Genomic DNA, 12,436 nt, shown 5'->3' on the forward strand with positions numbered 1-12,436 from the left:
GATTTAACTATAGGGAATCGATCTGCAGGGCGGGGGGGTCTTGTCAGAGCAGAGGTTTTTACCTGCGAGCGGGCGACAGCGCGTGGTGCTCACAATTACCTCTATTTACAATTAATTACATACCAATTACACAACAATTAATTCCATTTAACACGTATACTTTCGCGAACGATACCGTGGTTTACAACTAACTCACAGCCACAACTTGCTTTCATAAACAGCTGTAAATCGTAGGCAGTACTGCATTTGCTTTCTCTATAGAATTGCATTTTTCAATCTAGATATGAAGTTTTAATCTAGATATGAAGTTTTAATCTAGATATGAAGTTTTAATCTAGATTTGAAGTTTTCCTGACTGCAGGGATCCATACTCTTTGGTTCTTTCGGTAAAGTCACGAAGGTATAAAATAAATTAAGTCACGACGTTTCGGGCGCAACACCAGCCCCCGTCATCAGGTGAGACAACCACAGCAAGTAACAATTGCTGAAGTGGGCAAAAAAAAAGTAATTGTATTTTTGTTATGTTTACGGGTACGTATTAGAATTACTCTTTGGTTCTTTCGGTGAAGTCACGTAGAAAGAAAGCGAATTAAATAATAGAATACGACGTTTCGATTGCAACACAAGCAACCGTCATCAGGTGAGAATTAATGAGAAAACAAACCTAGTAAACTTAGAAATATAATGCAATACAACACAGAGAGTCGGATAACACAACAGTCAACGCCCCACCAGGTTGATTACGTTCTTCCAAAGATTGCTTGTGTTGCAATCGAAACGTCGTATTCTTTAGATTTAAAGCTTTCGTGGCTGCAAGGATTCATCTTCTTTGGTTCTTTCGGTAAGGTCACGTAGAATGAGAATAAAATAATAAAATAAAACAATCAAATTCTCACGACGTTTCGGACGACAGAGCTTTGTTGTCCCGACAGTTCTGTACCTTTCACCTGAAGACGGCCGCTTGCGTTGTGGCCGAAACGTCGTGAGAATTTTATTGTGGTATTTTATTATTTTATTCTCATTCTACGTGACCTTACCGAAAGAACCAAAGAGTAATTCCTGCAGTCACGAAAGCTTCAAATCAAGTATTTATTAGAATGTTTACGCGAAATAATTTATTATAATTGTTACGGGTATGTAGTATGTTTACGCGTATGTATTGTTTACTATAATTTTTACGGGAATGCATTATGTTTACACGTATGTATTATGTTTACGCGTACGTATCGTTTACGGGTATGTATTAATTGTGATGTCGCTTTGATTGACAGATTTGTGCCAAAAAGAGGCCCCTTAACTGTGTATCGAAATTTTGATTTAAAGCTTTCGTGACTGCAGTAATTCATATTCTTAGCTCTTTCGGTAAAGTCACGTTGAAGGGAAACAATAAAATAATAAAATATATATAACTAAAAATTCTCACGACGTTTCGACCATAACACAAACGGTCGTCATCAGGTGTGTCGGTTTGCATAAATTTATTTATTTTTAAACTGTGTATTTATAAAAAAAACGTCAGCGCCACGCGCAGCGATTTGGAAGTTTATTTAGAAGGACGAGTCCATCTATGTTCTGAAAAGAGGAGGGGGGAGACGAAAAATTAATGTATGCTGTCTGAAAGCCGCTGTAAGCGTGAACAATCAATTAAGACCTGAAATGGTTGATCAAATCTTTCCAATGATTGCTAAGCCAGAATCCATCTTCTCGGTTGAAATTGTCTCTGTGCTTGTATATGTGGATAGCCTCATGAACGAATCTCTCATGGTAGCCAGATGGCTTACAAAGAACCTCTGTCTTGAAAAAGTCAATGTCATGTGAGCCTACTGAATTATAACAATGATCTGCCACGGCCGAGGTGTTGGTCCTACCGTGTTTAAGGTCTGCTTTGTGTTCACGAATGCGGTCCGAGATATGGCGTTTGGTTTCTCCAGTGTAACTACTACCACAGAGGCAACTTAGTTTGTAGACACCAGGGTACTGTATGTCCGGAATCACATCTTTTACAGACGGAACCAGATCACTGATTTTATGTAATGTGTTGAAACGGACCGGGATATTGTGTTTATTCAAGATTTTGGAGATCTTTTTTGAGATCCCCGCAATGTAGGGTAAAGTGATGGTTTTGAAAGGCTCCTCAAGAGGGTCCTTCTTCATGGTTTGAGTGATAGCTTTGCGGATTGTATAGTCGGAGTAACTATTAGCCTTAAGAGCTTGGTGTATGTGCTTGAGTTCACTGCCTATGTGTTCCTGGTTGGATATGCATTGGGCTCTATGGTACAGAGTCTTGATGAGAGAATTCTTCCGTGATGGATGGTGATGGGAATCAGGTTTCATCAAAGACTAAACACTGAGGTACCCCCCCTGGTGAGACACTGTTTAACCAATACATACTTCACTTGGAATTGAACTTTCTACAAACAAACTGAGGGCACCCCAATGGGCTCCCCCTATCTCCGGTTATAGCTAACATTTTCATGGAGAAATTTGAGACTGACGCCATCCAGACTGCCACTCTGCGCCCAACCTTATGGAAGAGGTACGTGGATGACACTTTTGTCATCTGGCCACATGGCCGGCCTGCTCTAGACCAATTCTTCGACCACATCAATTCCATACACCCAGCCATCAGATTTACCATGGAAGTCGAAAAAGATGGCAAGCTACCTTTTTTGGATGTCCTAATAAAAAAGAGACCTGATGGTTCAATGAGCCACTCTGTCTACAGGAACGCTACCCATACGGATGCTTATCTGAAACCGGATTCCCACCACCATCCATCACAGAAGAATTCTCTCATCAAGACTCTGTACCATAGAGCCCAATGCATATCTGACCAGGAACACATAGGCAGTGAAGTCAAGCACGTACACCAAGCTCTTAGGGCTAATGGTTACTCCGACTATACAATCCGCAAAGCTATCACTCAAACCATGAAGAAGGACCCTCTTGAGGAGCCTTTCAAAACCATCACTTTACCCTACATTGCAGGGATCACAAAAAAGACTCCAAAATCTTGAAGAAACACAAGATCCCGGTCCGTTTCAACACATTACATAAAATCCGTGATCTGGTTCCGTCTGTAAAAGATGTGATTCCGGACATACAGTACCCTGGTGTCTACAAACTAAGTTGCCTCTGTGGTAGTAGTTACATTGGAGAAACCAAACGCCATGTCTCGGACCGCATTCGTGAACACAAAGCAGACCTTAAACACGGTAGTACCAACACCTCGGCCGTGGCAGATCATTGTTATAATTCAGTAGGCTCACATGACATTGACTTTTCCAACACAGAGGTTCTTTGTAAGCCATCTGGCTACCATGAGAGATTTGTTCATGAGGCTATCCACATATACAAGCACAGAGACAATTTCAACCGAGAAGATGGATTCTGGCTTAGCAATCATTGGAAAGATTTGATCAACCATTTCAGGTCTTAATTGATCACGCTTACAGTGGCTTTCAGACAGCATACATTAATTTTTCGTCTCCCCCCTCCTCTTTTCAGAACATAGATGGACTAGTCCTTCTAAATAAACTGCCAAATCGCTGCGCGTGGCGCTGACGTTTTTATAAATAAATAAATACACCGTTTAAAAATAAATAAATTGACGCGAACCGACACACCTGATGACGACCGTTTGTGTTATGGTCGAAACGTCGTGAGAATTTTTATTGTTTTATATATTTATTATTTTATTGTTTCCCTTCAACGTGACTTTACCGAAAGAGCTAAGACTATGTGTATCAAAAGTTCAGTGTTCATGTGCCATTGTGTAGTGAGTCCAACTGAGTCGCAGACGCTCTTTAGAGGCAACACATTTATTTGTAACATTAACACGTAACACAAAGGGGTAACTCCCCTTTCACCAGACACAGCAGAGGGTGGTGGCCACCCAGCTAACTACTCTATACGGAGGAGTTACAACTACGAAGGATCTGACCCTCACTCGGGTCCCCGACCACGTGCTGATGCCTTTAGAGCTTCACCTTGTAGAATGCAGCGACCCTGGCCCCTCTCAGGGACCCACCTTATATCCCCCTGGGTCGGGGCCGCTCCGCCCTTGGCCCCGCCCGCCTTCTCGAGCGTTTCAGCTCTCTCTCGATCCCTCTGGAGAGCTCTCCCCGGACACGTGATCGCCCCCTAGCCCCCCCACTTGGGGGCTCTCTGTGGACACTCCGGATCACGTATCTACGGGGTCAACCAGAGTGCCATGGCCCGGGGCAACCCTGCCCCTGGGCTGACACTCTCCCACTCCCCCTTGTGGAAGCCCGCACTGCACGCTATGCGTGGTGCACGTGCTATCCCAGCGCACACCAAGCCCCGCTAGGGCTGGTACTACACCCGCCTACGGGGTGTACGCGATGACAGTGCATCGCGTGCCACGGCCCTCTCGGGCTGGCACCATACAGTGACATCCCCAATGTCACTACAGTTGTATTGAGAGACTACTGCTGTGTGGTGTTATCGTGGTGTGGTCTGAGACTTTTGTCGTTTTTGTTGCCTTTCCCAAGCTTGATAAATTAGACATACACAGTACATACAAATATATTAATATTTTGTGACTTACCTTTTCCTCAATTTGCACTTCTATCGTGTTTTTTTGTTTGCTGTTGTAAACCGTTGACCCACCCATACTGGACAACGTCTATGAAAAGAGCTGCATAGCTCATCGGATTCATCCTGCGGTCTAAATCAAGATGTGGAGTTTGAAGCAAAAAATTAATTGACGTGACTTTGAGTCCAATAGATTGCGTTAGTAAACTTTGTGTCCTAAACCCCTCCACCCGACACAGCCAATTCAGGCAGTGGCCAGAAATGGCTACTTGGTCTAACCCAACCATCAATTTTATACGTTGATTACGTGCTGTGTTTAGTGGTAATTGGGAACACTGATTTATGGTGTTAGGTTGTTGGCTGATCTAGAGACTTCCCAAGGCAGTTGGGGACAGCCCCGAATTCCAAGCGTTTAAAATAGGGCCGTACATTCATGTAATAAAACCAGTGAGCTTCCACAGATATACATTTCCCCTGGTAAATGTTCTGGGGCATAGCCCCCCTCTCTACTGTGCTCCAAACAGGCGTCTTATACGATACGCGCTTTGTGGTCCCAGTGGAAACTTTTTTTGTACATTTCCATGGTGCATTTTTACAGGCATAAAGTTTTATTTGTATGCAAGAGTGCCATCTGTCCGAGATATAATATGGTTTGCAACCATATCGGAAGTCTCAAATAGGTGGGGCGGTGTGGTTTAGCCCTTTAATTGCTCACCCAGGGCACCGCCTCTTCATCTAAATAAGTAGACAATATCCCTCCACGTATCTTTCCCTTTATATAAATAACTTTCTTTTATACATTCAGTCAGTAGCACAGGGAGTACCTAATTTTATCAGTGAATTTTAACAGCACAAGCAAAACTCTGTACCAGTTTGGACATTCAGTTCACCTACTGTGTTTATTCATCCATGACACTACTGGAATTGTCCGTATTCATTCAACTTCATCACTATTGAAGATGCTTTAGTAAACAACTACTATATTCGCTTCGACTGACATGTCTAGATATGGGATATCTGATTAAGTAACTCATCGGTTTTATTAAATGACTACTCAGGAAACATGAACATAGTTGGCAGAAAAAGGGTTTCCCCACTCGCACGTGCTGCTTCATGACAGGTGATGGTAGGCCTCGGCAAGGTAAGGTAATTTACCCTTTATACCGGGTAAAAGGGTAAAGGTAAACGGTAAAGGTGTCGACATGCCAAGGGGTAAGCTAAAGGGTAGGGTAAAGGTAGCTCGGAAGAATTACCCGGTAGGGTAAAGGTAGCGCAAAGTATTACCTGGTAAATACGGTGCCTTGTTTACCGCTAAAAGCTCCGTGGCGCAGTCCGTGGCCTCCATTTAATGAGTAATATTTTTTTTTACTTTTTTTAAACCATGCTTTTATGAAATGTGCGAGTAATGGCAGAATTCCACGACTCCAGGATGTGGCCCCGAAGCTTGCCATAACGTAAGGGACCGTGGCCAATTTCAGCCAACGTCAGTTGACAGTGGACAATTAGACCCAAGCCAAAACATAACATATACAAAATAATGTTTAAAAATATATATTTTTTTCTTTTTAATGATAGAATATAGTATTGTCATCAGTATGACATAAGTATACCAAGTTTGCAGTCGATACCACATTGGGAAGTGGGTTAAAATTGAGTTACAAGATTTGAGGATACAACAACAGACAGTGAGTTAAAAGAAAGCGTGTAAAATTGGAATCATCGAGAGTATTATATATGAATAAAGCACTCTACCTAGCATTTACCTGTTATAAACCTTTTTTCATGTGTAGTACCCCAGTAATTACCCTGTAATTGGGTAATTTGTATGGGGTAAGGGTAAAAGGTAGGGAAAGGTAGGCTCGTTTTTAACCTTTTACGTTACCTGCTGAAGGGTAAAAGGTAGGGTAGAGTGATTGTATTGTGGTAAGGTAAAAGGTAGGGTAAAGGTAGGCTCGTTGTTTTTACTTTACCTTGCCGAGGCCTAGGTGATGGGCAGGGCTTGGTAATGTCATCAGAATTATGATAGTTCGATTTTATTGTGCAATTTTATTGAGGGACTGTGTTGTCTTGGTGTGGTCTGGCACTGTTTTTGTTGTTGTTTTGACTGCCTTGCCCAAGCTTGGGAATTGTTGTACTTGTGCAATTTTAACTTATATACTGTATTTATATTTATTTATAATTATTTGCTTACCTGTTACTTTGTACGCCTATCTTTTTTTGTATTGTTTAACTTTCTCAGGTGCCCCAACTGGACATCTGAGAAAAAGAGCTTCATTGCTCATCAGATTTCTCCATGATAAATACAAATTATGGTTCTGATCATCTGTTTTATGCTGGGAATGGCTTGTAGGGGTTTTCTTCCCTTTGGGCAAGCATAATATGGGGGCACCCACCATTTGCAAAGGAGTCTGAAGAATAAACAACAACAAAAGTAGTCGATTTCAATGTTAGTCAATTACCAACTTAATCAACTCGTCGTCCCATCTCCACAAATGTTTACACTTCTGCATTGCTCCTGCATGTTTTGGTTCACAGCTTCTGCCAGCCTTGTGACAATGGCTCTGCTCGCTGCCCCGTGCCTGTTGGAGATCATCTGGGCCGTCATTGGCATAGGCTTTGTCATTGCCTTCGCCGTGCACGTGTGCTTGCGGGATCCGCCCGTGCTGCTCGAGGATTTCATCCGCTACGGCAAGAGCAAGGGCGGGCAGCGCGCCGCGTGGATGCGCGCCCTGGATGTGCCAAAGCGGTGCGTGAGCAGCACCGAACATCATCTGTCCGTCCGTCCATTCCTTGCACTTCCTCATCCACTCATTCATTTGTTAATTAATTCGTTTCCCCGATTAAAACACCTCTTGTTCAACCAGTGGCTCATTATAGTTTATAATGAGATGTAATAGGTGATTTGCAAACATTGTGCTTTCAGGCCAATTTCAGCCAGTGTAGCATTGTTACCAGTGATGACACTAATGCTGCTTGTATTGGCCGTAATGCACTACCAGGTGGTTCATGCATTTCTACGTGGTGGCCGTGGTCTCGCACGTGACACTCTTCTCGCTGACTCTCCGTGCGCTACTGCTGGGCTCCACCTTTCCTGGCTGGCTCGAGTCTCTCCTGGTTGCCTTTGGCAGCCCCACAAACAATTTTCCCCATGGTGAGCACACCTACAAAACAAAATCACGTCAAATTAATTGCTGTCTACCTAGTAATGGCAGCCTTTTGGTTGTTTTTTTTTTCTAGGGGAGAGAACCAAGTTTAAGATGCTGAAAAAAAATGTGTGCACACTATCATAGTTGTGATATGTAACTGACTGTATGTAACTGACAGGCATTGCCGTGGCGAGATGTTTACTACCTCGCCTGATATGCAGGATGTCCTAAGTTTGATCCTGACTCTGATGCCTGTATATTTGGAGTTTGCATGTCTCTCTCCCCGTGGTCACGTGGACTTTTCTCCGGATCCTCTGGTTGTTCCCTCCACATTTAGAATTAACGTGCATGTAGAATATTTGGCTGCTGTAAATTTGCACATGATAAGCCACTTTGTTGAGCTATCATCTATGCCCAGTTCGCTTCTGAAAAAGAGCTACATAGCTCAGTGGAGCTTACGTGGTAAAATAAAAAAAATTGTTCAGTTGAGACTTGCCACCCGTTGTGTTATTTAGAATCTTCTACATCCGCAGTGGTTTTAAGTCCAATGGCCTCTGTGTCTTTTTGTTGCAGGTATGGAGCTGTCGGTTGTGCTTGCCCAAGCCCTCATGGTACTGCAAGTAGTGAGGCGACTGGCCGAGTGCCTTTTTCTCAGCGTGTATTCTAACGCAATTATGCATGCAGTCCAGTATGGATTCGGTATGCTCTACTACGTGATGATCGCCTTCACGTTGTTGTGTGAAGGCCCAAGCATCGGAGGAAAAGGTCGGAAACTATTTTGGTGAAGAGGAAATTTTGCAACATGTTTAACACTCAGGATGCCTACACTAAATTATTTGCAGCACGAATAAAATGTCTATACTGTTTTCATTTTTATATACTTGTTGAAAATTACATGCTCTTGAACTCACTTTGTTTATCAGCTATTTGTTAAATGATATATACTTTTTAACAATTAGTTTATTCGTTTAACTTGTACACTAGACTTCACCTTTCCTGCAGCATCTCTCAAGTATGGTCTATTCTTCATTTGAGCATGGAGACAATGACTGGATCATACCGTGTTAATTTACATGTGTTCCTCCTTTTTTCCCCAAAGACCTGCCAATAGGCAGACGACTAAAGACAAGATGTTACTATCTTGTACCTACCCTGAAATGAAGACCAATCAATGCTGTACTACAATACTAATGTGCCAACAATGTGTTGTCAGAGTTGAGTGTGTGGCAGTTGCTGGCCCAGTGGAGATGGTACCACGTGGCTGGCTCTGTCATGTTTGCCTGGGCCACGCTCCACCACCATCGGAGCCACAACATCTTGGCCAATCTACGAAAGGACAAAGCTGGTATGTATGTATGTTGAACTTCTTTCGCACGGTACCTAGCCAGCCGTGCTAATTGGAAGTATAACTTCCTGGAGTGCAACTGCAAGCATTCCCTTTGAAAAATACAGTAATGCCCATTGTTGATTGTCAGGAAAGAGTGTCGAAGACTAATTTTTCATGTGGATGATGCTTTTGGAATATTTTTTCAATTCCGTTAATGATGCAGAGTGCCTGTAGTAAAATCGACGTATATGTGTCAAAGCTTCACAAAGATTCAAGAATCCGTTGATTTACTGTGATCTCCTGGCCACCTTGCAGCCCAAACCTGCAATGCCTGGTATTTCCCAAGAATCTTCCATTCAGGTGTCAACCAGACCAACCCTGATAGCTTTTGAGATCTGACGAGATTGGGCACACTTAGGATGATATTTGGTTATTGGCAAGGAAATCTTGTACAGTGTTCCCTCATTATTCACGAACTTGCTATTCGTGATTTTGGCTACCCACAAATCACATCTGGAACTCTAAACTACTGCATTGAGAGAGAGAAAGAAAGTGATGAAATAATGTGATTAGAGAACACGATACGAGAAATTGATAAGATACATTGATGAGAGATAAAGTGATGAGATAATTGTAATGTATTTAATAGTTTGTGTTTATTTAAGGTATTTCATAAAAAAATATAGTGTTTTTTTCGGCGAATGTCATTGACCACTAAATGTACTATTCACGAGCATCTCTGGAACGTATCCCTTGGAATTAACGAGGGAATACTGTAAAATGCATTGCATTGGCTCATTGGAAGGCCACATTGTTCAAGGCAGCACAGTATATAGCAGTGGATCGTGCGACACACAATGATTATCTATGGGACCCTTTTGCCGTTATCAAGCTATTGAATTATAAAAAAACAATGCCAAGTAATGTGCGGTTTATGCAGACTTAATGCCTTCGTAGTATTTGTCTATTTGGTGTTTGAACATCATAAGGCATGTATTTGTGCCAGATAATGCACATTCAATGACAATGCATGTGTCAGCCACTATATTATATACAGTACAACTCTCCTGACCTGTGACTATGGTGGCATCAAAAGGCATTGCCTGTGACGATGTCTTCATTTGTGGTACCCTGCTGCATTTGTTTTCCTCGTCAAAATCATATAATGGTTAATTTCACATTCTCACTAACCCATCTGTATTATATATGCCTCCATTATTTGTCCTCTACATTCAGTTGTCTCAATCCTCTCGTCTGCTGTGCAACATGATATGCAATTGCCTTTAGACATCCTGAAAATCCCAATGATTGTACGTTGTGCCGATGCTATACAAATCCACACATGAATGTGCGATGGCCGTTTTACCAGGGCGCGTGGTACACACGAGGTACGTGGTTCCACATGGAGACTGGTTCGAGCTCGTTTCGTGCCCCCACTACCTGGCCGAGATCTTGGTCTACGTGGCGATCGCGGTGGTGCTGGGCGGTGTCCACCGCACGTGGTGGGTCGTCCTCTTCTACCTCATCGTCATCCAGTCCCTGGAGGGACGCCTCATGCACGAGTCGTACCGCAGCCGTTTCCCAGACTACCCGCAGCATCGCCGGGCCATCCTGCCCTACCTCCTGTAATAATCAACTAGCACACATATCTTCTAAAGCAGTGTTTCTCAACTCCCAGGCCTTGCGACTCCCCACGGTACAACTTTCAATGGTAGTCGATCTTTTATTTTTATATACCATGCCTCCCATACAGTAAATCTCAGGTGCCAGAACAAAGGATGTGTTTGAGATATATAAACCAGAGAATCACTTGGTGAGATAATATTTGCAGACCCAATGCAAAATGCACAAACAATGCAATGCAAACAATATGCGCGAATAAACGATAATAAACAATAGTGAAAAAATGATATGCGCGAAGCTACTCTATTGTTTTGCACTACATTTGAGTTATATGCTATTAGAAAATAATTTGTATTAAAATTTGTATTTATTTAGAGGAGCATTCATAATATTTCCAAGTAAGCAGTTAAGCACAACTTGGGTGCTAAGACACCATATGCCTGTTTTGTAGTTCTTGTGTCCGCCACGCTTCCATCAATGTCCTGGGCCAGCACCTCTTGTCCCACGTCACTGCCTTTGGTGTCCATGATAAAGGAGCAAGTAAGATGTTTGGGTAGGTGAAAATTGCAGTCATACAATATTCTCAGAATGGTGGCTTCGACTCCGTAATCCCAGCTAATCTTATTTTCCCATGACTGCCAATCTGGGAGAGATACCGCCCCTCAGATGAATAGTCTCTTCCATATAGATTCAGTGGAATTGATTTTTAAAAACGATTAACTTTTGAACACTTTTTCCCGTGTAATTTTTTATATTTTATTTTTTAAAATATTTTAAGTGCAATTTTTAGGTGGGGCACCACCCCGACACCCCATAGAGACCAATCGCCATTGAGATAATGTAGAACATTTAGTACCTGGGTCATTCCAAAGGCTGATTCAGGGGCAACGCTTCAGGGGTTATACCATACATCAATCACAATCAGTGTATAAATTTTGATTTAAAGCTTTCGTGACTGCAGTAATTCATATTCTTAGCTCTTTCGGTAAAGTCACGTTGAAGGGAAACAATAAAATAATAAAATAAAATAATTAATGCAAACCGACACACCTGATGACGACCGTTTGTGTTATGGTCGAAACGTCGTGATAATTTTTATTGTTTTATATATATTTTATTGTTTCCCTTCAACGTGACTTTACCGAAAGAGCTAAGAATATGAATCAGTGTATAATTTGTGAAAAAAAGGCTGATATCAGTTTTCAGTTGACAGAGCTACTCAAAATTTATTTTATCTTTATTATTAACGACCCAGATCACTCTTGCAAATAATAAATTCCCTTGTCTCTTAATAATTCTCATCTGGTTAAACAAACATGAGTTAATAAATTGTATTTGAATGGCTTGCAATATAAACTGTACGGTTTTCAAAACATGACTTATTTTTTCACAAAGCAGTCATTCATGTGAGGATCAAATTGAGCAATTGTCTGTCGTGCAGTTCCTCAATATGTTTTATATTTGCTGCCTCATTAAATGTCCACATTTAGAAGTCCCATGAAGCAATGGGCAGGTTGTCATGCTGTGCATAATTATGCACATTGCATAACTCTACCCTGTCAGTGAAATTCCACAGTCCAACTCCTGCCTGTAAGATCATACTGCATCTGCATCAAACCCAGAATCCGGTCATTCCTCGTGAAAACCATGGTGTATGTCGCGTTCTAATGAAATTTTCAACATGAGATTTTTTTCTGTCCAAATATACGTATTAAGAAGCATTTCCCAGTCTTGTGATGTGCTAAATTATTAAAATAAAACATTACCAATGTTTTAATTCTAA

At 41.9% G+C, this 12,436-nt stretch overlaps 1 protein-coding gene across 2 annotated transcripts; it reads left to right on the forward strand.

Moving 5' to 3' along the window:
- The first annotated feature begins 17 nt into the window (after window positions 1–17).
- SRD5A3 (steroid 5 alpha-reductase 3) lies at window positions 18–12,436 on the forward strand. 2 transcript variants are annotated; one of them, XM_032955139.2, is made up of 6 exons: window positions 18–456; window positions 7,093–7,303; window positions 7,557–7,708; window positions 8,277–8,468; window positions 8,917–9,048; window positions 10,400–12,436. In XM_032955139.2, the coding sequence occupies exons 2-6, from the start codon at window positions 7,113–7,115 to the stop codon at window positions 10,657–10,659; spliced, it is 927 nt and encodes a 308-aa protein (XP_032811030.1). In that variant the 5' UTR covers window positions 18–456; window positions 7,093–7,112; the 3' UTR covers window positions 10,660–12,436. The 2 variants fall into 2 exon arrangements, with proteins under 2 accessions (XP_032811030.1, XP_075923645.1); XM_076067530.1 differs by lacking the exon at window positions 18–456 and adding an exon at window positions 468–640.

Source organism: Petromyzon marinus, chromosome 16, assembly GCF_048934315.1.
Source record: "Petromyzon marinus isolate PM22_M1 ecotype Great Lakes invasive population chromosome 16, UKy_Petmar_22M1.pri1.0, whole genome shotgun sequence".
Taxonomy (NCBI): Eukaryota; Metazoa; Chordata; class Hyperoartia; order Petromyzontiformes; family Petromyzontidae; genus Petromyzon; species Petromyzon marinus.